At 59.8% G+C, this 23,799-nt stretch overlaps 1 protein-coding gene across 1 annotated transcript in view; it reads right to left on the reverse strand.

Annotated features, from left to right (window-relative positions):
* LOC104362803 (EVI5-like protein) overlaps nucleotides 1-16,856 on the reverse strand; it is a 136,357-nt gene extending 119,501 nt beyond the window's left edge. The window contains exons 1-19 of the mRNA XM_042802805.1: nucleotides 16,707-16,856; nucleotides 12,081-12,263; nucleotides 10,585-10,774; nucleotides 10,205-10,429; nucleotides 9,706-9,780; nucleotides 9,284-9,409; nucleotides 8,630-8,773; nucleotides 8,362-8,451; nucleotides 7,748-7,845; nucleotides 7,568-7,628; nucleotides 6,626-6,679; nucleotides 6,043-6,075; nucleotides 5,078-5,218; nucleotides 4,687-4,815; nucleotides 3,904-4,044; nucleotides 2,978-3,130; nucleotides 2,115-2,261; nucleotides 482-577; nucleotides 28-355 (exon numbers count right to left, since the gene is read on the reverse strand). Of these exons, the coding sequence (XP_042658739.1) occupies nucleotides 28-355; nucleotides 482-577; nucleotides 2,115-2,261; nucleotides 2,978-3,130; nucleotides 3,904-4,044; nucleotides 4,687-4,815; nucleotides 5,078-5,218; nucleotides 6,043-6,075; nucleotides 6,626-6,679; nucleotides 7,568-7,628; nucleotides 7,748-7,845; nucleotides 8,362-8,451; nucleotides 8,630-8,773; nucleotides 9,284-9,409; nucleotides 9,706-9,780; nucleotides 10,205-10,429; nucleotides 10,585-10,774; nucleotides 12,081-12,229 (2,380 nt within the window). The 5' untranslated portion in view covers nucleotides 12,230-12,263; nucleotides 16,707-16,856. The remainder of the gene's footprint in view (nucleotides 1-27; nucleotides 356-481; nucleotides 578-2,114; nucleotides 2,262-2,977; nucleotides 3,131-3,903; nucleotides 4,045-4,686; nucleotides 4,816-5,077; nucleotides 5,219-6,042; nucleotides 6,076-6,625; nucleotides 6,680-7,567; nucleotides 7,629-7,747; nucleotides 7,846-8,361; nucleotides 8,452-8,629; nucleotides 8,774-9,283; nucleotides 9,410-9,705; nucleotides 9,781-10,204; nucleotides 10,430-10,584; nucleotides 10,775-12,080; nucleotides 12,264-16,706) is intronic.
* Nucleotides 16,857-23,799: the final 6,943 nt, after the last annotated feature.

The raw sequence follows: 23,799 nt of genomic DNA on the forward strand, positions 1-23,799 counted from the left end.
GGGGGCAGGACTTGGGTGCCCCGGCACCCATGGGGGCAGGCCGTGGGTGCCCCAGCACCCGTGGGGGCAGGACTTGGGTGCCCTGGCACCCATGGGGGCAGGCCGTGGGTGCCCCAGCACCCGTGGGGGCAGGACTTGGGTGCCCTGGCACCCATGGGGGCAGGCCGTGGGTGCCCCAGCACCCGTGGGGGCAGGACTCGGGTGCCCTGGCACCCGTGAGGGCAGGCCGTGGGTGCCCCGGCACCCGTGGGTGCCTTACCTCGGCCTTGAGCTCGTCGATGTGGTCCTTGAGCTGGCGGATGTACTGGGCGGCGTCCGAGTGGTTGAGCTGCCCCTGGATCCTGCCCTCCTCCCTCTGCGGGTGCGCGTGGGTCAGCGGGTGCCTGTCCCCACCCTGTCACCCTGTGCCCACCCCCGACTTTGCCTCCCCCCCGTGTCCCCCCCCCCCACGCCCCCCCCCCGTCCCCTCGGCCCCCCTCACCTGGATCTCCAGCTCGGCGACGCGCTGTCGCATCTCGGCCAGGGCTGCCATGCTGTCGGCCTCGCGCAGCCGCACCGCCATCACCTCCTCCTTGCTCTGGGGACACCCGTGTCACCCGCTGCCACGCTGGGGTCACCCCCGTGGCACCCCTGACTCCCCCCCCCCCCACCAAAGGGGAGGCTTCAGCCCCCCCTCCCCGTCCCCAGGGAGGAGGGAAGGCTGGTGGAGGGGACATGGGGACACTGGGAGGGGACACGGGGACGCTGTGGGAGGGGGAACTGGGACCCCATGGGAGGGGACATGGGGACACTGTGGGAGGGGACACTGGGACCCCACGGGAGGGGACATGGGGACACTGTGGGAGGGGGAACTGGGACCCCACGGGAGGGGACATGGGGACACTGTGGGAGGGGACACACTGACCGTTTTGAGGGGACATGGGGACACCATGGGAGCAGGTGACAGGACGCTGTTGGAGGGGACATGGGGACCCCGTGGGAGGGGACATTGTGGCCCCACAGAAGGGGACACGGTGACCCCATGGGAAGGGCTGTGGGTGTCCCCAGGGAGGGGACAGGGGTGTCCCCAGGGAGGGGACGCGGGTGTCACTGGGGAGGGGACAGGCATGTCCCCAAAGAAGGGACATGTGTGTCAGTGGGGAGGGGACAGGGGTGTCCCCAGGGAGTGTCTGTGGGTGTCCCCACGGAGGGGACAGGGGTGTCCCCAGGGAGTGTCTGTGGGTGTCCCAGGGGAGGGGACAGGGGTGTCCCCAGGGAGTGTCTGTGGGTGTCCCCAGAGAAGGGACAGGGGTGTCCCCAGGGAGTGTCTGTGGGTGTCAGTGGGGAGGGGACAGGGGTGTCCCCAGGGAGTGTGTGTGGGTGTCCCCAGAGAAGGGACAGGGGTGTCCCCAGGGAGTGTGTGTGGGTGTCCCCACGGAGGGGACAGGGGTGTCCCCAGGGAGTGTGTGTGGGTGTCCCCAGAGAAGGGACAGGGGTGTCCCCAGGGAGTGTCTGTGGGTGTCCCAGGGGAGGGGACAGGGGTGTCCCCAGGGAGTGTCTGTGGGTGTCAGTGGGGAGGGGACAGGGGTGTCCCCAGGGAGTGTCTGTGGGTGTCCCAGGGGAGGGGACAGGGGTGTCCCCAGGGAGTGTGTGTGGGTGTCCCAGGGGAGGGGACAGGGGTGTCCCCAGGGAGTGTCTGTGGGTGTCCCAGGGGAGGGGACAGGGGTGTCCCCAGGGAGTGTCTGTGGGTGTCCCAGGGGAGGGGACAGGGGTGTCCCCAGGGAGTGTGTGTGGGTGTCCCAGGGGAGGGGACAGGGGTGTCCCCAGGGAGTGTCTGTGGGTGTCCCAGGGGAGGGGACAGGGGTGTCCCCAGGGAGTGTGTGTGGGTGTCCCCAGAGAAGGGACAGGGGTGTCCCCAGGGAGTGTCTGTGGGTGTCCCAGGGGAGGGGACAGGGCTGTCCCCAGGGAGTGTCTGTGGGTGTCCCCAGAGAAGGGACAGGGGTGTCCCCAGGGAGGGGGTGGGAAGGCCCCATGGATCTCCCGAGGGAGGGGACGGGGCGCACCCATGGGTGCCCCCCGGAGGCGGCAGAGGCGGACCCGGGGGTGTCCCCCCGAGCCGTCCCCGCGGGTCCCACCTTGCACTGGGCCTCGGCGTGTTTGCGGTGGCTCTCGCTGAGCTGCGCCTGCAGCCCCTTGCTCTGCGCCGCCGCCAGCCGCAGCTGCTCCCGCAGCCCCGCGCAGGTCTGCTCCGCCCGGCCCAGCACCGTGCGCTGGATCTGGCCCTTGGGGGGGGACACACACACAGGACTGTCACCACCCTGTCCCCAGTCCCTGGCACATCCCCCCCCCCCCCCGCCCCAGCTCCCGCAGCCCCGCGCAGGTCTGCCCCCGGGGGTGCAGGCACCCAGCACCCATCGAACCGGCACCCCCAGTTCAGCCCCCAGGACCCCAGCACCCCCAGGGCAGCACCCAGGACCCCAGCACCCCCCAGCTGAGCCCCCACAACCCCAGGACCCCCCAGCTGAACCCCCAGTCAGGATGTGGCCCGGGCTCTGACTTGTGTCTCCAGCTGTAGCACCCGCTGGCACAGCACCCCCAGCATCCCCAATTCAGCTCGCCCTAGCCCCAGCACCCCCAGTTCAGCCTCCATGACTCCAGCACCCCCCAGCTGAGCCCCCAGTCAGGATGTGGCCCGGGCTCTGACCTGCGTCTCCAGCTGCAGCACCTGCTGGTGCAGCACCCCCAGCATCCCCAATTCAGCTCGTCCTAGCCCCAGCACCCCCAGTTCAGCCTCCATGACTCCAGCACCCCCCAGCTGAGCCCCCAGTCAGGATGTGGCCCGGGCTCTGACCTGCGTCTCCAGCTGCAGCACCTGCTGGTGCAGCACCCCCAGCATCCCCAATTCAGCTCGTCCTAGCCCCAGCACCCCCAGTTCAGCCTCCATGACTCCAGCACCCCCCAGCTGAGCCCCCAGTCAGGATGTGGCCCGGGCTCTGACCTGCGTCTCCAGCTGCAGCACCCGCTGGCGCAGCGCCCGCAGCTCGGCCTGGGCCTGGGCCTCCCGCAGCCGCGCCGCCACCACGGCCTCTTGCAGGGCGTTGGCGTTGCTCCGCCGCGGGGACTCCTTCCAGCGCCCGCCCGCCCGGCCCGCCTGCGCCCCGCACCCATCAGGCACCCGCCAGGAGGGTGGCAGGACCCGGGCGGCCCCCGCAGGGACCCGGGTGGCAGGGCGAGGGACCCAGGAGGATGGGAGGGGACCCAGCCATCAGGACGAGGGGTCCAGGTGGCCAAGAGGGGACCCAGATGGCCAGGAGGGGACAGAGGCAACGGGATGAGGGACCTGGGTGGCCAGGAGGGGACCTAGATGATGGAACAAGGGACCTGGGTGGCCAAGAGGGGACCCAGGTGTCAGGACCAGTGACTCAGCTGGCCAGGAGGGGGCCCGGGTGGCCAAGAGGGGACCCAGATGATGGAACAAGGGACCTGGGTGGCCAGGAGGGGACCCAGGTGTCCAGGAAGGGACTCAGAACAAGGGACCCAGGTGGCCAGGAGGGGACCCGGGTGGCCAGGAGGGGACCCAGATGATGGAACAAAGGACCTGGGTGGCCAGGAGGGGACCTGGGTGGCCAGGAGGGGACCCAGATGATGGAACAAGGGACCCGGGTGGCCAGGAAGGGACCCGGGTGGCCAGGAGGGGACCCAGATGATGGAACAAAGGACCTGGGTGGCCAGGAGGGGACCTGGGTGGCCAGGAGGGGACCCAGATGATGGAACAAGGGACCTGGGTGGCCAGGAGGGGACCCGGGTGGCCAGGAGGGGACCCATCCATCTGGGAGGGACCCAGGCATCTGTGGGGGGACACTCAGGTGACCAGGGGGGGATCAAGGTGACCGGGGGGGACCTGCCAGGTGCCCGTGTCCTGACCTGCCAGCTGTCACTGAGGTCCTTGACCTGCTGCTGCAGCTCCGTCAGCGACTTGACGGCCTCAGCCTCGCGCAGCGCCAGCGCCTGCAGCTCCTCCTGCAGCCGCACCACGTTGTCCTCGTCCGGCAGCAGGCTGTTCCTCTGTGGGGACATCAGGGCCATCGGCGGGGACACCCCGGGGTGGGGGTACCCCCCGGGGCAGGGGCACCCCGGGGCGAGGGCATCGGATGTCAGCGGGGACACGCCGGGGGGGGGCAGGGACAGCCTGGGGCAGTGGTGCTGGATGTCAGGGGGGGACATCTCGGGGCAGGGACACTGGATGTCGCCAGGGACACCGTGGGGTGGTGGCACTGGTCGTTGGCAGGGATGCCCAAGGTTGGTGGCACTGGGGGCTTGTCCCTTTCTGCCAGGCAGAGGTGGGGACACTGATGGGGTACTGGGGGAGACGATGGAGGACGCAGAGGATCCCCCCCAGGGACATGTGGCACTGGGGATCCCCGGGCACCGGGGGAGCCCTTGGGGACACTTTTGTGGCACTGGGGATCCCCAGGGACAGGGGACACCAGGTCCAGGGCCCCTTGTGTGACATTCCCTGTCCCCAAGGCCACTCGTGCGACAGCCTCCATCCCCAGGGCCACTTGTCTGACCACCCCCAGGGCCACCCATACGACCATCCCCGTCCCCAAGGCCACACGTGTGACACTCCCCATCCCCGGGGCCACTCGTGGGGCCATTCCTGTCCCCAAGGCCACCGGCGTGACACCCGCGGGCTGTCCCCGTCACCTTCTCCATGTCAAGGACTTTATCCTGCATCTCCTTGAGGGCGCCGAGCGTCTCGCTCTCCCGCAGCCGCGACTGCTCCAGCTCCGTCTCCAGGTGGGTGACAAACTCCTCGCTGAAGCGTGGGTTCCCCTGCCACCGTCCCCAGCGCGTCACCCGTGGGGCACAACGCCTGCTGCACCCCTGTGTGTCCCCCCCCCCCGCCCCCCTCCTCAATCCCTTCGCCTGCGGTGGCGGCAGCCCACCCCCCCACCCCGGGCCAAAAGCTGGACGGCGGTGGGGGCGCGAATCGGAAGGGGCGACGCGTGAGGGTGAGCGAGGGGTGTCTAGGGACGTCTCTGGGGACGCCTGGGGACGTCTCTGGGGACGCCTGGGGACGCCTGGGGCCACCAACCTGCTGGTCCTGCAGCTGCCGGATGGTGCTCTGGGCACGCTGCAGGTTCTCGGTGGCCGAGCTGCAGCGTTGCTTCACCACCGCCAGCTCCCGCTTGATGATGTAGTTCTCCTCGGCCTCCTGCGCCCGTGTCACCTGGCCCTGGGGACAGCAGGGACGTGTCACCACCGTGCCACGGTGGGGGGGGGGGGGGGCCTGGTCCTCTCCCCGTCACTGGGCGGGGTAAGGTGGGGACGAGGGCGTGGTGCTGGGGACGCCGCGGCGGCGCCGGGGAGGAGGAGTGGGGCCAGTGCCACGGCGGGGGACAAGGGAGTGACACCGGGGACAAGGGGGAGACGCCGGCCGTGGAGGGTGGGGACGGGGATGAGGGGGGGGGACCCCAGCCCTGCCCCACAGCGGGATGACACCAGAGTGACGCCGGGCCCTGGGGTGGGTGACACTGGGGACAAGGGCGGGGTGACACCAGCCCCATGGCGGGGGACCCTGAAGACAAGGAGGGGTGACTCCAGCCCTACAGCAGCAGGTGACACGAAGGACAAGGAGGTGACACCAGCCCTGTGGGGACCTCCAGGGCCATTTTGTCCTCTCCGAGCCACTCTCACCCCACGGCCCATGGCCTTCCACTCGAAATCCGCGTTATTTTGGTCAAACTCATCAAAACGGTGGCTCTTACCCCATCTTGGCCAAACCCCGCCTCCCCAAGTGCCACCGTGCCACCCCCCACTTTCCACTGAGCCCCCAAATGGGCCAAACCCCCCCATTTCCACCAACCGCCGCCCCCAAATCCTCCTTCCCCCCCCCGCCACCCCCCAAAGCGGGGAAGGTGCGCGGGAGCCTCCGGAAAAGCAGGAAAAAGGGCAAATCTTCCCCAAATGAGTCAGACGCAGGTGGGCTGGGAAGCAAAAAGGGGAAGAAAAGGGTTAAAACACAGCGGAAAAGAGAAAAATAGCTATTTTTGACGCTACCTGGATGAGCCTGTCGGCGAGAGCCGCGCTCTCCTGCGGCCGCCGGCGGAGGAAAGAGAGAAGGAGAGGAGAGACGTAACGAGATGAGCGAGGGGGACGGAGGCAGTGAGAGAAGCCACGAGGCGGAGGCACCCGGCAACCTTCCCGCGCATCATCGGTTCCCGTTTTGGGGCATTTTCCAAGGATTTTAGCTTTTTTTTCCCTCCGGCGTGGCGGGAAAACACGGCGGCGGCAGCGCTCTGCGCTAAGCTGGAGCGTCTCCCGCCTCCTGGGGGGAGGCTCGGTGTGGAAAAGTGATGAGGCAGCAGCTCGCTGGGCTTAAAGTTCTGATTTTTGCACCAAAAGGGTGCTGGGGGGGGGGGGCGGGGATTTTGGGGGTGCAGCCTATAAAAGGGGTGCTGGAGGTTGCGGGGTTGAACCCACGGGTGCCGGGATCTCTGGGTGGCGGCGGGACGGGTGCCCCAGGGGAGTTTGGGGGGTCCTTCCGGGGACATTTCGGGGGCTCCAGGGCGGGGTTGGGTGCCCGCCGGGGTTTCTGGGTGTCCCCAGGGGGGGGATTTGGGGTGCCGGGTGTTGGGCTCACCTTCTCCAGGGTTTCAATCCGCTGTTTCAGCAGGCGGTTCTCAGTGCGGAGGCGCTGGAAGGCGGGGGGGGGGGAAATGGGGAGGAATTAGCCCCAGGGGTGGTTTGATGGGTCAAGTGGCCCCGAGATGGCTCAAACCACCCCGAGGATGGGACACAGTGGCCCTGGGATGGTTTATACGGCCCTGGGGACAAGCGAAGTGGCCTTGGGGACGGCTTAAAAGGCCCTGGCATGGGGCACAGTGGCCCTGGGATGGCTTAGGTGGCCCCAGGGATGGCCCAGATGGCTGCAGGGACGGGCTAAACGTCCCCACGGAGGGGTGAAAAGTGGCCCTGGGATGGCTCAAACTGCTCTGTGACAGGTCAAGTGGCCCCAGGATGGCTTAAGTGGCCCCTAAGGACACCTTAGATGGCCCCTGGGATAGGGGAAAGTTGCCCCAGGAGGGCTCAGGTGGCCCTGGGGATGGACTGAAAGGTGCTGGGGACGGGCTAAATGGTACCCAGGATGGGCTAAGTGGCCCTGGGGACAGCTTAAGTGGCTGTGGGGTGGGTCAAAGCGATCCCAGGACGGCTTAGAAGGCTCCAGGGATGGGTGAAGTTGTCCCAGGATGGCTCAAGTGACCCTAGGGACAAGTCAAGTGGCTCTAGGGAGAGGCTAAGCCACCCTGAGATGGCTCAAGTGGCCCCAGGAATGGGCTACGTGGCCCTGGGATGGCTCAATGGGACCTCAGGGATGAGTCCAAGTGGCCCTGGGATGGTTCAAACGACTCTGGGAATGGGGCAAGTGACACTGGGATGGGTCAGAGTGGCTCCAGGATGGCTTAGATGGCCCCGGGGACGGGCTACGCCACGCCAGGAGGGCTCAGCTGGCCCCAGGGATGGGCCCAGTGGCCATGAGGATGGCTCAGGAGGCCTCAGGATGTCAACACTTGGCCGGTCTCACCTTGATCTCGATCTGCTCCTCCATCTCTTTGTTCTTGATGGCAGCATACTCCTTCTCCAGCCTGCTCGGGACACGGGGACAGGCTGGGACACGAGGACGGGGGCCAGGCCCCCCGGCCCCGCGCCCCACAGTCGCTGGGGGGACCCCACCGAAGCGCAAGAACTCGTCTCCCCATCTCACCTCTTCATCTTCTTGGGGTTGTACTTGACCTGGAAGGCCCTGAGGATGAGCTTGTCGGGGCAACTGTCGAACTGGTGTGGGATCACCTTCTGGAAGTACTGCGGGTGCGGAAAGCGGCCGTGAAACGTGGCCCCAAAATACAGGCCATCGCGTAAACCAGCCCCAAAGTAGGGCCCGTTGGGTAAAACCGGTCCCAAAAGAGGGTCTGTGGGATAAATCTGCCCCAAAACACACGCTCGTTGCATAAATCCACCCCAAAATACAACTCGCTGCAGAAACGGCCCCAAAATACGGCCCGTCATGGAAACCCAAACTAGAGCCTGTTGCATACATCCACCACAAAGGATGGCTTGTGGCGTAAACTGGTCCACGAACGCATCCAGTTGGGAGAAACCTGCCTGAAAACACTGAATTTGGAGCTCAGTCTGCTCCAAACTATGACCCTTGGCCAAACGTGTCCAAAAACCCATCCCCTGGGATTAGTCCTGTCGGACCAATCCACCTCCAAACACATCCTGCGGCCTAAGCCCAGCCCAAAACATGTCCCATTGGGCAAATCCACCCAAACCCACATCCTGCGGGCTAAATCCATCCCCAGAGCCACCGGCACGTACCTGGGACATGCCCTCCATGTCGAGCTGGACGAGCTCAGCCTGGTTGAACTGCAGCAGTGCCATCCCCACGCGGAAGACGATCTCCAACCCCTGCGGGAAAGGTCCGCGCTTGACCCCCCCCCCCGCCATCACCTTTCACACTCGGGGTTTGGGGCTTTTTCTCCCCTCAAACCGGATCAGCTGGTGCGGGGAGAACGTTTCCACATCCAAGTGGAAAAGGTGGCTGTGGTCCCTTTGTGGTTTATGGCGCTGGCCGCGGCCCCGTTACCTCGTACATGAAGATGTCGAAGACGCGCGTGGCCACGGGGAGGGGGAAGGTGGTGAGGAAGAGGGTGAGGAACCAGGACGAGGCGTACATGGAGGTGAGGAAGCTCTGCGAGCGGAAGTGGATGTTCAGCTCCGGCAGCTGCTCCTGGATGTGAGAAATGGGAGAAATGAAGAGAAACGGGGAACGGTGGGTGGTTCCCGGGGTCACTCATGGCTGCTGAGGGTCGAACGGGTCCGTGAGGTCTTGTGGAGGGGTCTCGTGGAAGGTCCTCTGGGGGAGGGTTTGTGGATGGTCCCCAGGGCCTCACGGATGTCCCTCAGGGCATCTCATGGACGGTCCCTGGAGTGTCTCATGGATGGCTCCTTTGGGTGTCTCACAGATGGTCCCTGGGGTCTCCTGGATGCTCCCAGGGTGTCTCGTGGACGTCCTCTGGGTCTCACTGATGTCCCCCTTGAGGAATCATGAACGGTCCTCAGAGCGCCTCGCAGATGTCCCCAGGATCTCCGCGTTGCTGGCCACAAGCTCACTGGAGGGACCCATTTCTCCCAAGAGCTGCCACCTCGCTCCGACCTCTCCCTGTCCTTGTCCCCCCCCCGCTCCACCCACCGATTCCCACCGCCTCGAGCATTTTGGGGGGTGTGGGGCGGCGCCTACCTGCAGCATGTACTCAAACTGGTAGATGCAGAGCCCCAGCTCAGCCATGCTGGGTTTGAAGAGCTCCCGCAGGCGGTACTCCTGCATCAGCCTCACGAACACGCAGAAGGCCTCTTCCTCGGGCATCTGGAGACCCAAAGGGACGTGAATTCCCCCTCAAAACTCGGCTGGCAGCTCCGGATGCGGAGCCTCTGCCGCCGGGTGGTGGGATGGGACATGCCAGGAACCATCCCTGGGCGAAGGGGAATGCGACGGGGGGGATTTTAAACCCCTCAGGAGTAAGTGGGATAGTGGGAACGAGCCCGTTCTGTTCCTGAGGATCAAGGAAAAGGCTCCCATTTCCCATCCCTGGTTCTACCACGTCTCCAGAGGGTGTTAAAAATCCATCGGCAGCTCCTCCTCACCCCCGAGCCAGCACAAACCTGCATGAGCAGAAGTCCCACGATGAAGGCGCTACCCTGGCAGTAGCCGACCTCTCGGTCCACCAGTGAATAGGCCTGGAAGAAGGAAAAAAAATTCAAAATAAATATATGTGTGAGCAGGGGGAGTGGCTGGGCCACCAGCCCTGCTTGCTGTGGGAGGCCAACAGTGGAGGGAAGGCTTGACCGTGTCACCAAAAATAGCTTTTTTTTTTGTTTGACAACACCTCCTGTGAGCACGATGTTGCTCCACATTCGGATTTAGACCCCCCCCAAATACCCAACCATTTGTTTCTTAATTCAGAGTAGAACTCGACGGGGAAAAACGAGGTCTGGGATGGGTGGGGAATGAGATCCCTTTGCTGCAAGAAGTGACGGTTCCAGGAGTTTGTGGTGGAAACCAAACCCATCAAAAATTAATATCCAGTTACAACAGCTTCAAACCCCAAAGCGACGTCCAGGCTGGGGCCAAGATCCGCTGATGTTCGAGGAAAGACGTTACCTTCATGACGTTGAAGAGCACCTCCTGGCCCAGGCTGTCCTGCCCCTTGAAGAACTCGTGCTCCGGGTAGGTGCGGGCGATGTCCCGTCGGATGAGCTTCTCGCAGGGAGAGGACATCTTGAGCAGCTCCGAGTATTGGTTTTTGACGGGCATGTCGGTGGCACTGCAGAGCAGCTGCCAGACGATGGCGCGGAAGTGGTGGGGGATCCCTTTGCGGATGAGCTCCTGGGGAAAAACGGGGCAAAAAAAAAAACTTAAGAACTGGGTTTCAGGAAGATGGGGGAGCTCCTCGTGGGTGGGGAGACGTCGCCCTGCTCTACCATGGGGAAGGTCCTGCTGCAGGCTTTTGCATTAGGTTTAAAATAAAGCCGTTTCCTCACCTTCAGCAGCTTCTCCTTCTTCTTCCGCCACTCGTCCCACTCGTTGACGATGCGGCCCCAGAGGATCCAGGTGTCCTCCTCGAGGTGGCTGAGGTTGGAGGAGGCCGAGGAGCTGGAGACCAAGGAGGAGCCGCTGTTCCTTCGCGAGCCATTCATGGAGCGCATCGACTTGGAGTCGGCCTCCAGTAGCCTGCGGGAGACCGAGATAGCCCCAAAAAAGACCTACAGGAGGGGAGAGTCCCCCAAACTGCCCGCAAAAGGAGATATTCCCCCAGAATAGCCCCCAAGGAGAAGAGATTCCCCCAAAACCATCCCCCAAAAGGAGATATTCCCCCAAAACGTCCTCCAAGGAGAAGAGATTCCCCCAAAACCATCCCAAAAAGGAGATATTCCCCCAAAACAGCCCCCGAGGAGAAGAGATTCCCCCAAAACCATCCCAAAAAGGAGATATTCCCCCAAAACAGCCCCCAAGGAGAAGAGATTCCCCACAGACTGTCCCAAAAAGGAGATATTCCCCCAGAACAGCCCCTCAAGGAGAAGAGATTCCCCCAAAACGGTCCCAAAGAAGGAGACGCTCCCCTCAAACAGCCCCCAAGGAGGAGAGATTCCCCCAAAACTGTGCTAAAAGAGGAGAGGTTCCCCCAAACAGCAGATATTCCCCCCAAATGCCCCAAAGAAGGAGGTGTTCCCCCCCAACTGCCCCAAAAGAAGTATTCCCTCAAACAGCCACAAAGGAGAAGAGCGTCTCCCACACACGTCTGAAAAAACGAGATGTTCCCCCTCAAAAAAACCCAAAGGAGGAGAGGTTCCCCCCAAACAATCAGCTATGCCCCCCAGACTACCCCAAAGGAGCAGATGTTCACCCAAAATGTCCCAAATGAGGAGAGATTCCTCCCAAATCACCCCCCCAAAAGGAGGTGTTCCCCCAAACCAGCACCCGGAGGGGCTATTTGCCCCGGCCAGATGCCAACAGCTGCCCGGGAACGGTTTCTTGAATGAATTTGCTTAAACCCCAGATTTTCAGTGGTGGATTTTTTTTTTTTCCAATAGTAAATTTGCTTAGAAATGGCTTTGCGAGGAAATTTGCATTTCAGGGCTTGATTCTGACACCGGTTTAATGCCACGGATGGAGCGTTTTGCCCGGTGTTTCGGCAAAACGAGCCTCCGGGCTGGCTCCCCAGCAAGAGCGAGTTTAAAACCCGCCACCGGGTTTGTTATTTATTGTTTCCAAACAGCCGCCTCCTTCCAAAAAATCCCCTCGGAGTGCCTGAACCAGCAAACCCTACTGCTTTCAAAGAGGAAAATGCAACCTCGAAAATAATGAACCGGCGTGTTTTCACCCCGGCTGCAGCGCTGCTTGGGGGGGGGGGGGGGGGGGAGCAGCTCGCTGCTGTCCAGCGCCTTTGCTTTTGAGGGAAATAGTTGATTAAAAAAAAAAAAAAAAAAAAAAGGAGAATAAAAAGGCCGAGCGGGGCAAGTGCCCCGCTGGCACTCACCGGTTCTGCTCCTCCAGCTTCGCCAGCAGCTCCAGCTCGTCGGGGCTGAGGTTCTCCGAGTCGGAGGTGGGCGAACAGGCGGGGGCCGAGTTGACGGAGGAGAGGGCTTCGTGCGAGGACGAGTCGGGGCTGGCGGCCGGCGACGCCATGGCGGCCGAGCCCGCGGGGATTTCGGGGTCTCACCTGGAAAACCGAGCGGCAGCGTGAGCGGGATGAGTGTCCCCCCCCCTTCTCCTCCTCCCCGCCACATCGCTTCAAAGCTCTTCAACCCCCCCCCCCCGGCCCCGTTTTAGCTCATCTGATAGAAAACAGGACCGAGCGCCGCTCGGTTTGCAGCCCACTGAGATATTCGCCTAACTCCCAGAAAAACCCCGCTTCACCCCAGTCTGCACGGCGAGGCAGCTCCGAGCGCGTTGTCCCACGTTCGCCCTAAGTCAGCTGAATTAAATCAGCCAAAAAACTGGAATAAAGCCCTCATCTTGGGAAGGGATGGGCCAATGTGGGAAGAGAGGATTTACCGAAAGCTGTCCTCGCTGCGGATTTGCTTCAGGGGTTGAGAGCGCCCGGTTTGCCCGTTTTGGTGCTGGTTTATGGAAAAAAAAGCCTCGCTGGGGAGGAACTGCTTTGGGACTGCAGGGACAGGATGAAATGGGGTAGAAAATGGCCGGGTGGAGGAGTGCTGCAAAAAAGAGGAGTTCAAAGCAGCGCATCCGGATGGAATTTACTGGAGGATGAGCAGGGACTGGGATCCCTCAAGGAAGCTCTGGCCTCTTTTGGGCTGAAAATCTCTCCTTTCGGTGAAAATATGTTGCTGGAGACTGGCAAAATGAGCCCTCAGTCACCGCGTGGTCAAAAGGGGTGAAGAAAGCGGAGGAAATAAATACAAAGCAGCAACGCCCGAATGTGTGATTTACCTGATTTGGGTTTATTTTGCTCTCCGTGCAGATTAAGTTATCAGTCAGGGGGGGTTTAACCAAAAAGCCATGTTTCTGACCCCTTTTTTGGGGGGAAAAAACTGGCTGGTGGAGCAAAACGAGCTTGGAGAAGAGCAGAGCAACGAAGGGGTGCTGGGCAAGCACAGCCGTACTGCAAACGGGGAAAAACCCTCGTTGTTTGGTTAACGGTCTTCCAAAACCAGCAAAATTTAACCGAGCGGCTTCGGGAAGAATCGGGTCGAGCGCTCGCGGGGTCCCGCGGATTTGCCTAGTAAGCAGGAAATTTTATAAAGTGGGGGGAAAAAAAAAAAAAGCCCCGGTTATACCTTGATGATATTTAATGTAGCCCCATGGTGCTCGTTGTGGGATGGGGCTCGTCCAGCAGCGCTTTCGTCTCCAGGAGATCCATTAATTTATTTTCTATCACTAATATTTCCCTGCAAGACCTTGCTGGCTGGTATCACCCCAAATAGTGTTTTAACAAAAAAAAAGTAGTGAGCGCCATCGGCAGCTTCGCTGCAAAATTATAAGTTACTGATCAAACAGCGGCCGCGGCACAACCTGCCATGGTTCAAGGGCCTGCAAGAATGTCCTGAAATGGCTTTTTAGGAAAAATGCTTATTTCAGTGTCGACACTGGGGGGGAAATAAAAGCAACAACCATGCGTGGATGAGCGTAGGATAGCTGGAACGCATTATTTCAACCCAAAATTGAAGTAGGCAAATGGTAATATTATTAGACCTAGGGGAAAAAAAAAAAACAAAACAAAACAAAAACAGATGGAAATGGGAAAAGAGGAGAAAAGGCAAGTGGAAATTTTTAAGTGTTTTTTTTTTTGGTGAAATCCCATTGGTTTTCCAGCATGGCGGGAAGGAGCTGGTGGCTGCTGTTCTCCAGGGGTTCCCATCATGCCAAGAACTTGTTCCAGGGTGATGGGTATCTAAATTTGCTGAAAATGCTTGAATTTGGAGGGGAAAAAATTGTCCAAGGGGCTGTCAAAGGCACTAAGAAAACTGGGGGGAAAAATGATGGAAACAGCCCCGGAAACACCACCATGGTGCCCAGGGTCTGTTTTTAGGAAACTGGCCCAAAAAGAGGATCAGCTGACGCTGCTTTCAGCCCGTTTGTGATGGCGGGTTAATAAAAAAAATGACTTTCTGGGTGTGACAGGGCGTTGCGGAGTCCCTGAGGTCCCCACGTGTCCCCGAAGTCCCCACACGTCACCATCACATCCGCTCATTTTCCCCCAAAACACCACCGCTCAATCAAACCGCTGTAAAAAAAGCCCCTTTTGAGCAGGATGCCAAGATGCCGACCCCGAGCCAGAGCGTTTTGGGAGGAAAATGTTAAAATTTCCCCCCCCTTGCGCTTAAAATCTGCCGATTTGTAGCTCTTTTGACCCATTTTTGCAGCTTTTCCGTGGAGCTTCATACCATTTCTGTGGGGTTTTGTGCCTTTTCTGCCCCTTTTTATGCCTTTTCTGCGCCGTTTTATGCCTTTTCCACCTTTTTGCAGAGTCTCTCAGTACCGTTTGGCACTTTTTCCACCCTGTTTTCACAGTATTTTCCACGCTGTTTTCTCAGCGTCTCTCGGTGCCGCTTTGCGCCTTTTTTGCACCATTTTTTGCCGCGTCTCTGAGCTGGTTTTGTCGTTTTTTCCTGTGCTGCTTTCACCCCCTCTTAAAACTTCATCAAAGCAGGGATTCACCCCCAGTTTCAGCAGCAAATTTTGGAGGCACCGGGCAGCGACGCTGACTTTCCACTGAACACAAACCTTCAAAAATCCACCAATTTACCAGAAACACCCATTATTAACATGCAAAAGGAGCCCAATAAGGAAAAAAAAAAAATGATTAAACCACAAATATCTCAGCGGGATGTTCTTCACCAACATCCATGGTTTGCAGAAAGAGGAAGAAAATGGATAAAAATGGGCTTAAACACCGCAGGTTTTGCCGCCGGTGGGGGTGAAACAGGTGCAAATTTTAAGCTAAAATCCCCTTAAAATACCATTGGGTTTAAAACCGACCAAATCCCACCCAAAACCAGGTGAAAACTGAATTTGGCACCAAAACGGAGCGAGACCACCACCCCCCTCCCCCAGCGCCGGCCACCAAATTGCATTTTCAGATGTGGCTTTTTGGGGAAAACCTACCCAAAATGCCACTCGGGTGATGATTTTTGTGTTTCTTGCAGTCCTAAATTGATTGAAATGAGCCCAAATCTGGGGGTTTTGGTGCCTTTAGGGTTTTTTCACCAAAATAGGGTGTTTTTTTCTTTTTTCCCCTCATCCAGGCTGCTGGTGGCAGCAGGTATTAAACGCCGCCGGCAACGCCGTTGGTGAAGCCCCGATTGATGGAAAAGCAGCAGAAAAAAGGGGAAAAAAATCAACAAGGGGAGGGGGAATTTGGGGGAAAAAACCTGTCATTTGATGGGAAACCTGAGTCGTCCCGGCTTAGCTAAAATCCCTGGGTTTGAACCCAAAAGGAGAGGCGCGCCGGGGACAGCACAAAGCCGCGGCCCCGGGGGCTGCGGCCGCGGTTGCTCCATCTTCTGGGCGGCTGCGGGGGGGGGTGTGTGTGTGTGGGGGGTGTTTTGTTTTAGGGGGGCACCCAGGGCCCCCCCCCCCCCCCACCCCCCCCCCCCCCGGATGGGGGGGGCACAGGGATGCAGGCGGAGGGGGTGGGTGTGCACTGGCTGGGTGTGGGGGGGTGATAAAAGCCTCCCCCCCCCCCCAATAAATGACATTTGGGGGGACCGCAGCTGTGATGGGGGGGCCCAGCTGGCTGCTGCAGACAGCCCCCTCCCCCCCTCTTTTTTTTTTTTTTTTTTTAACCAAAACCTCATTATTTTAAAGGAAAAATAAGCGAGGGACAACACCCTCTTTGCACACAGGAGCGCAGCCCCCCGCAGGCTGCAATGGGGGGGGGGGGGCAAGAAAGGAAGGGAATAAGGGGAGACCCCCCCCCAATATCCCCCTCTAGAGTGGGGGGGGGCACCCCTAATGCCTCTCTACGGTGTGTGAGTGGGGGGCATCCCAATGCCCCCCCCACCCCGTATAGCCCTGAAATCACCCCCCACAGCACAGAGGGGGAACCCCCGTTGTTTTCGGGAGGGGGGGGTTTAAAACCCCCAATTACCCCCCAAAAGTGGGGGGGGAACCCCATTTACCCCCTTAGCTTGGGGAGGAAACCCCCAGTTACCCTGCAGTCCTGGGGGGGGGGGGGTGTTACCCCCAGTTGCCCCCATAGCCAAGGGGAAGATTATCCCAGTGCCCCCCCTGTATGGGGGGGTCCCCTCAGAAACATGGGGGGTACCCCTAATCTCCCCCAGCTGGGAGGGGGGGCAACCCCAATTACTACCCCTGTAGACTGGGGGGGGGGGGGGCTTATTTACCCCAAATTGCCCCCTCCCCCCGACATTACCCCCACAGACACCCCCTCCTCACAGCCTGCGGGGGCGCTGTACCCCCAACATCCCCCCTCAAGGAGGTGTGGGGGGGGGGGGAGTCACCCCCAAATACCCCCGCACCCCGGGGAGGGGGCTTACCCCCAAATTACCCCCTTAGCCTTAGGGGGGGGGCGAATTCCGCCGATCCCCCTCCCCCCACACTCACGGGGGGGGTGCACCCCCCATTCCTGAGGGAGGGACCCCCCCCCAGGGGGCGGGGCGCCCCTCCCGGCCCCTCCTACCTGCGAGGCGCTGCCATGGCGATCGCCGGCTGCCTCCGAGGGGGGGGCCCGCGGCGTCCCCCCGCCGCCACCGCCGCTTGGAGCCGAGCGGGAGCCGCGGCCGCCGCGGGCCCCGCCGCTGCCATGGAGGGGGGGGGACCCGCCGCCGCCGCCGCCGCCGCCGCCGCCGCCGCCCTGACAGACACTGACTGACAGGCGGCCCCGCCCCGCGGCCAATCAACGCGCCGTTCCAACGCCTCCGCCCGCCCCTCCGCGGCACCGCCGCCAATCGCCGCGGCCCTTCCCGGGGACGGAGCCGCCGCGGGGGACCCGGCTCCAAACCGTGCCTGCTTCGCGGTGAGCCAATGGGTTGGCTCGCCGGTGGTTGATGGGCAAGCCTATCTTCCAATGAGATTCAAGGAAATGCTTTTTCCCTCCCTCCCCCCGCGGGGGGGTGAGCACCGCCTTGCTGAGAGGCGAATGGCAGGCACAGGTGGGGATGATGGATAGGTAGAGAGGCCAATCGGCTGCCAGATCCCGCTTGGAGTGGCACCTGGCTGACAGGAGAGGACAACAAGCCCCGCCTCCTATGTGGGAGGGTTTGGATTTGATTGACAGGAGACTCTACCAATCGCTGGCGCAGGAGAATGTGAGTCAGCCTATGGAGCCGCGGAGACTGGGCGGCCTTCACCCCTCCAGCACAGGCGGCTGATCCCGCCTTCCTGAGGAGATTTGCGGCTCTCGTTGGCTGACGGCCGACGGGGAGATGATAGGCAGACGCCTCCACCTATGGGGCGTCGAGCAGCTGCTGATCGCCGCTCGGTGTTGAGGGGAGCCGCGAGGAGTCACCCTCCGTTACCTCGGGGAGGGCGCCCGGCTTGGGGGACGCGGAGTGGGGGTCCCCAGTTCCCCCGGGACAAGGGTGTCGGGGTCCTTGGTTATCCAAAGATGGGGGAAGTGGGGTGGTGGGGAGGGTCCCGTGCTCCCCCAGGACCTGGGTATGGGGGTCCCCAGTCCCCCAGGGATGGGAACGCGGGGGGCTCTTGGGATCCACGGGAATTGGGATAATAGGGACCCCAGCTCCCCAGAAAAGGGGGTGACAGGGGTTCCGCATTTCTCAGGGATTCCGGTCTCGGGGCACTGGGGGTCCCCAGCGATCCCAGGGGTGCAGGGACACCGGGCTCCCCAGTTTGGGGGGCACTGGGGAGCTTCCCAAGGAAAAGGGTGACGGAGTCTGGGGTGTCCCCGGAGACACCAAGGGTCCCCGCTGTCCCCAGGGGCTGGGGGGGACACGGGGGGTCCCCCAGGGCCTGGGGGTGCTGAGGGGCCATCGGGGGTGCTTTGAGCTAACAGCTGAGGAGTGGAATTTTTAAGGACCTTAAGGTGATTTTTCAACCACACCAGCTTCAGTATTTAAAAATATTAAGATCCCTAAAAAAGGCTAAAGAGGTATGGATGGGGGAGGTTTAGGGGTGGGAGCTGGTGGTTTTGGTCCTTTTATGACCTTTATCTCAGTTTTCAATTCTTTTAGCTTAAAAAACCCACTATCCCTGATCTTTTTTTTTTTTTTTTTTTTTTTTTAAACCTCTCCCATGCTACCAGGACAAACCGCGTGCTGGCAGCAGAGGGGAGGATTCACAGCATTTCAACTCAAAACTGAGCCCTTTGTATCTTGGAAAGTGCCAGAGCCCCAAGGGCACGGGCAGCCACCCCGGGGGGAGAAGTTTGGCCTCCACTTCCCCTAAATTTGGGATGGAAAAAAGGGGAAATTGGACGAAAGGAGGAAGCTGCTTGCCCTGAGGGCAAGGGAACCGGAGTGAGGGACGGTCAACTTTTGGTTCTGTTTGCTCTTCCCAGGGGGTGTCAGTGAAATTCAGCTGAAATCGGTCAATACTGACGCGACTCCTGAGTTCTAAGTTTCTTTTTCTGGGAAAGTCGGCCCAGGGGACACTTGGCTCGGAGCGCTGAGGGGGTTCAGGCAATGAAAAGAGTTTTCCTGAAGAAGGAATGAAGGGAATAGTGCCCCCCAAAATGAGGATTTTCATAGTGCTGAGTTTCTTGCCTTAAAACCGTAAGAAGTTATCACCAAAATGCTGAACAAAATGCTGAAGAATTCCCTCCAGACAACGACGGCAAAAAGTTAAATTTAGGTGCTCACCTTGGAGAACACCAGTCGCTGTTTTGGCATGAAGCCTCCAAAACCAGCCTCCCGGGGCAGGTGTCAGCCTTGCTTGAGGAGAGCAGAGTGTGGTTTTTAATCAGTTCTTCTAAAAATCGCCAGGGGAGAGGCTGTGACACATGGTGAGGAGATGCCCAATTTCACTGGCTGCTCCAAAGCTCCTGAGTGCAGAGATATTTTTTTTTTTCTAGGAAGTTAGAATTAGGAAGTGTGTTTCTTTTCCCAGCAGAAGGTGACATGTAATCCCCACTGTGTAAATCAGGGCAATATCAAAAGTGAAAGGGTCAGAAATACCGCAAGGGGAAGGTACTGCCAGGACCTTCTAGAAATGTGGTTTTGCTGGAGAGGTGGAGTTGCAGAAGCAAGAGCAGAAGAAAGCACCTAAGGGAGGTATTGGGGTGAGGGAGCTGCTCTGGGGATCCAGAGGCACGAAACTGGAGGGTTTCAGCTCTTTAAACCAGTCTTTTTCCAGATCCACGGCCAAATTTTGATGCCTCGTTCCTCTGTTGGGTGATGATCTGGGAAGAAGAGATTTGACCGCGGAGAGCAGGGTGGTGGAGCCACCCCAGGGGTTGTTTTGGGGGGACCTCTCCTCTTTGTGCTCTTCTCCAAGAAAATATCTGCTGGGGTGGGAGCTCTTTGGGGCCGCCTCACCCCATTTCCCCCCGTGCTGCCCATCCTAGCCTTGTCTCCGGAGGAAGCCATCCGGGTTCCGGACGTTCTTCTGGCCCTCGCCTTGGCGATCTTCACGGCTCTCACCATCGTGGATCTCCAGAGAGGTAAATCCCACCTTGCTCCCATCTCCAGGCGCGGGGCGGGCACGATCTGGGGGGGGGGAAAACCCCAGCGAATGGAGCTAAAAATGGCTCTGAGTGAGGATGGAGGCACCTCCGGGCCCGGGTCCGGAGCGAGGGCGAGCGCTGTCTTCTTCGCCGCCGGTATCCGCGGCGTGGGAGGCGTTGGAACAAGCCCGGATGCGGAGTGGGAACGGCCGCGGCATGGCACAGCGCGACCTCGCCGAGGTCCAGAGCACCCTCGGCACCACATCTCGCCCCAAAATTGCTCCCTGCACCCTCGGTTCCTGCAGGGATCTCCCCCCCCGGCGCTTCCTGGGGGTGCCTTTTCCAGCAAAAAAAAAAAAAAACGAACCCAAGCTGCTTTCCGTTGGAACAGAGACGGTCAGGACTTGGTTTGAGTTTCCTCCTATTTTCCTCTTAGATAAACAGCTTTCTGGAGAGATGGAGGCGATTCACAGGCGACTTCTGAATGGCACGGCAAGGAAAAGGTGGTTTGGGGGGAATTTGGGCAGAATCCTGAGTACTGGGTGCAGGCAGCGGTGAGACAGGGTCGAAAGCGGCGTTTTCCCTCCTTTCAGCGTCACCAGAAGTGAAGAACGGGAGGTGGGAGCTGACACAGCACAGAGAGGAGTGCGGGAGGGAGCTGTCGGATCGCCTCGGCGCCCTGGGCGAGAGCCTGACTTTGATGGGAAATCGTTAAATTCAGTCCTTCTCCTCGGTCCCAAAACACACTGCTTTGGGTAGATGCTCCAAAGATTCCTGAAATGAGCACTGGGGGTGCACGAAGCCAACCTTAATGAGTTTGAGATTTCCTAAAGTATGGTGTTAAAGGGAAAAAGCCTTTCTCAGCCCGTTGATAAGCACAATGAAAAAGCTCATTTAATGCAAGTGCTTTGAGGTTTTACTGCCTGGATTCTAGCAAACGGTAACTCCCACCAGCAAAGCGCGCGGCGAAAGCCACGGTGTAAATCGGAGCAGAAAGGAAGAGGGAAAGGGAGACAAAAGGGGGGGGGGGATTTTTTTAGGTCTCTGCAGCAGCTGAATTGCCCTTGGTTCTCCTCCCGGCAGAGGACAGGGAGGCGCTGGCCCCAGCGCGGCGGCAGCTGGAGGAGGTGAAGCAGGCGCAGAGCCGCGGCGGGGGCAGCGGCCGGGCTGAGCTCGCCACGCATTTTCCTTTTTATTTCTCACCGTTTGCCCTCAGAAATCCTCTGCACGAGCTGTCCCGCCGGCTGGGAGCGCCTCGCCAGAACCTGTCATTTCTTCTTCCCCCCCCTCCCAGACCCTGGCCGGCTGCTAAAGGTTCCTGCGCCAGCTTCAACGCCCACCTGGCCAGCAGCAGCAGCGAGCAGGAAAACGTAAGAAGTCCTGTAAAAAACAGCAACAAAAAAGCAGATTTCACGAGTTGGGAGGAATATCAGACTCCAGTGCCACACATGGGAAGCTGGAGGTTAAGCACAGGCGGCTCGAGGCTGCGTGCAGAGGGGGAAAATGCAGCCGGTTGGGGTTTCCACTTGGTGCCGAAGTGGTTTGGCCAAATTGCATGAATCTGTCCCCAAAATGGCTGATGGGATTGGAGGGATTTGGGGGAAAAGGCGGCAGGGGGGAGCAGCTGTCCCAGCAGGGTCTGTGTGACCCCACGGGGCTCCGTACGAGAGGCCTTCACCTGAGTTTGGGGTGGATGCACCCTCCTCACGATCGTTTAGGAATGATAGAAGGTATTTAGAGATTGCAGAAATTCTTTAGAAATTACAGAAGCTTTGTTAGAAATTACACAAATTATATAATGAATTACAGAAATTTAACCCAAACTGTGCGCAAATGAGCACTTCTACCCCATTTTAGAGGATCCCTGCCTCCCGTTCAGGGGGGTGCTTTCGCCGGCCCAGCTTTTAAAAAGCATGTTACGCCTGAAAAAAAAAAAAGCTTCTTCCTCCAGCTATCAGACACTCCAGCACTCCCGAAGGGAAACGTTGCGTTTTATGTCACACTCGTGACATGTCACAGTTGTCCTCTGCGGGGGGGAGGCTTCCCGCTGTCACCGACTGCTGGCGCCGGCCTCAGCGCCGCTGAATCTTTTCCCTCCTGATGCTTCTCATGGTTTGGTTTGGTTTGGTTTGGTTTGGTTTGGTTTGGTTTGGTTTGGTTTGGTTTGGTTTGGTTTGGTTTGGTTTGGTTTGGTTTGGTTTGGTTTGGTTTGGTTTTTTCCCCCCTCATCGTTTGCAGAAATCTCTCACGTCACGGAGAACCGGGTGTCCCGGCTGGGCCTGGCTGACCCGTACGACGGCGGCGACCGGCAGTGGGGGGACGGCCGCTCCCTCTCTCGCTCTCGTACAGTTTTTAGCCTCATCAGGTGGAAAATTGCCCCCTCAAAAAATCAGCTCTGTTCGTCCTCGGCCCCTTTTTGCTCAAAAAAAGGCACCACACCCTCATTAGTGCACCCATCCGCTCTGGGTTAGTGCTTAAAAAGCTCAGAAATAAATTCCGTGCTGTTGCAGCTCCTGAAAACGCCGGGTGGGGGGAAAGGTGAGAGGAGCCGCCCTGTTGCAGGTAAGATTTTGGCTTTTTCCCCCCCAAATTTACTCTGGTTTTGGGGCTGAAAACCCAGGTGGGGATGCACGAGGAGCCGCGGCACCTTCGTGGTTCCCCCCCAGCTCCCAGCCAAGACCCCACACCCTGAGTCAAAGGGGTTATTTCTCACGGATCTCCTCGGCCTTGGGATTTGGGGAAAAAACACCGCGATCAAAGTGGAGCCGTTTTCCTGCATTAAATGGGGGAAAAAAAAAAAAAAAATCACTAAAATTGCATTGTGGCGTTAAACAGGGGGAGGAGGTTTGGGGGGGGGGGGGCTGTTTCTCTCCCTGGGAGATGCTGCGGGGTGGGTGTGCTCTCTGCCTTGACTTAAAAAAAAAAAAAAAAAAAAAGAAAAACCAAACCCAAGAAGTTCCTAAACGGCGAGCTTTTCACCCAAATCGGTGTGCCCCCAGGTTCTGGAAGAGGGGTGGACCCAAGAACACGGGCCAACGCGGCGAGGACTGCGGAGCGGCGGGACGTCCTCCGGCCCCGAGACCCGGATCTGTGAGCGCAGCTGCTCGGGGTTCACCGCGGCGGGGTGCCCCCCCCGCCCCCCAAAACCAGCGAAACTCCAGCAAAACCAAACGCAGGGTGAAAACGTGGGGCTCCGGGGGGAAAGGGGTGCCTGAAAACAAGGTCTCGAAAGCGGGGTGTGCCACCTGAGGTGGGCACGGCGCGCGGGCGGAGGGGTTAAACAGCTGGAGGGGGTCACGGGGGAGTCTGTGAAGGGTTTTGGGGGTGTCTGTTAACGTTTTGCGAGCCGTCCACCTCTCGCGCTGAGGCTTGATGTATCGCTTGGTGGTTGATGGGGGAAAAAAGAAACGAAGAGCTTTAATTGCCGTTTGACCCAAAACTGCCATCAATCAAGGCGACGCGGCGCCGAGGAGGGTCAAGGGTGGAGGGAAAGGTAAGAGGAGCCACCCTGCTGCAGGCAAGATTGTGGCTTTTTCCTCCCAAATTTATTCTGGTTTGGGGGCTGAAAACCCAGGTGGGGATCAGGGAAATCAGGGAAAAAAAATAAATAGCGAGCTTCGCTTGCGATTTGAACCAAAACTGCCATAAACCGGGGCGACGCGGCGCCGAGGGGGGTTGGCGCGCACCTTTTTTTCCCAGGGTTTAGGTAAAAAAAGAAACCCCGAAAAGGGAAGAGAGACTGGCGAAGATGAGGTGTGAGCGTGTTTGCAGGGCGCGTATGCAAATCCCGGCCTGGGGGTGCTGGGGCACGGCGCCTGCTCCGCCGGTAACCGTGCCGCCGGCTTCCCCTCGCGGCGCGGGCAGCGGCTTCGCCGAAAGAGTCGGGATTTCACCGGCGCCGTGTTTCGCACCCGTAGGTGCCACCGTGGCGGTTTTATCTATAATCCCTGAAAAAAAAAAAAAAAACCCAACAAAAAAACCCCCTCCCAAACCCGCGTGGGAGCTGCCTGCGGATCCCCGCTGGTGGCAGAGCCCCGGCGGCATCACCGATTCTCCCCGCCCCCCGCCCACCAAACCCAGCGCCCCCCAAATTCACCGAATCCCACGATCCACCCCATTTATTTTGTTTAAAATTTTTTGTTGTTTATTTTCG

This window comes from Tyto alba, unplaced genomic scaffold (genome assembly GCF_018691265.1).
Source record: "Tyto alba isolate M040663 unplaced genomic scaffold, T.alba_DEE_v4.0 Super-Scaffold_4, whole genome shotgun sequence".
NCBI lineage: Eukaryota > Metazoa > Chordata > Aves > Strigiformes > Tytonidae > Tyto > Tyto alba.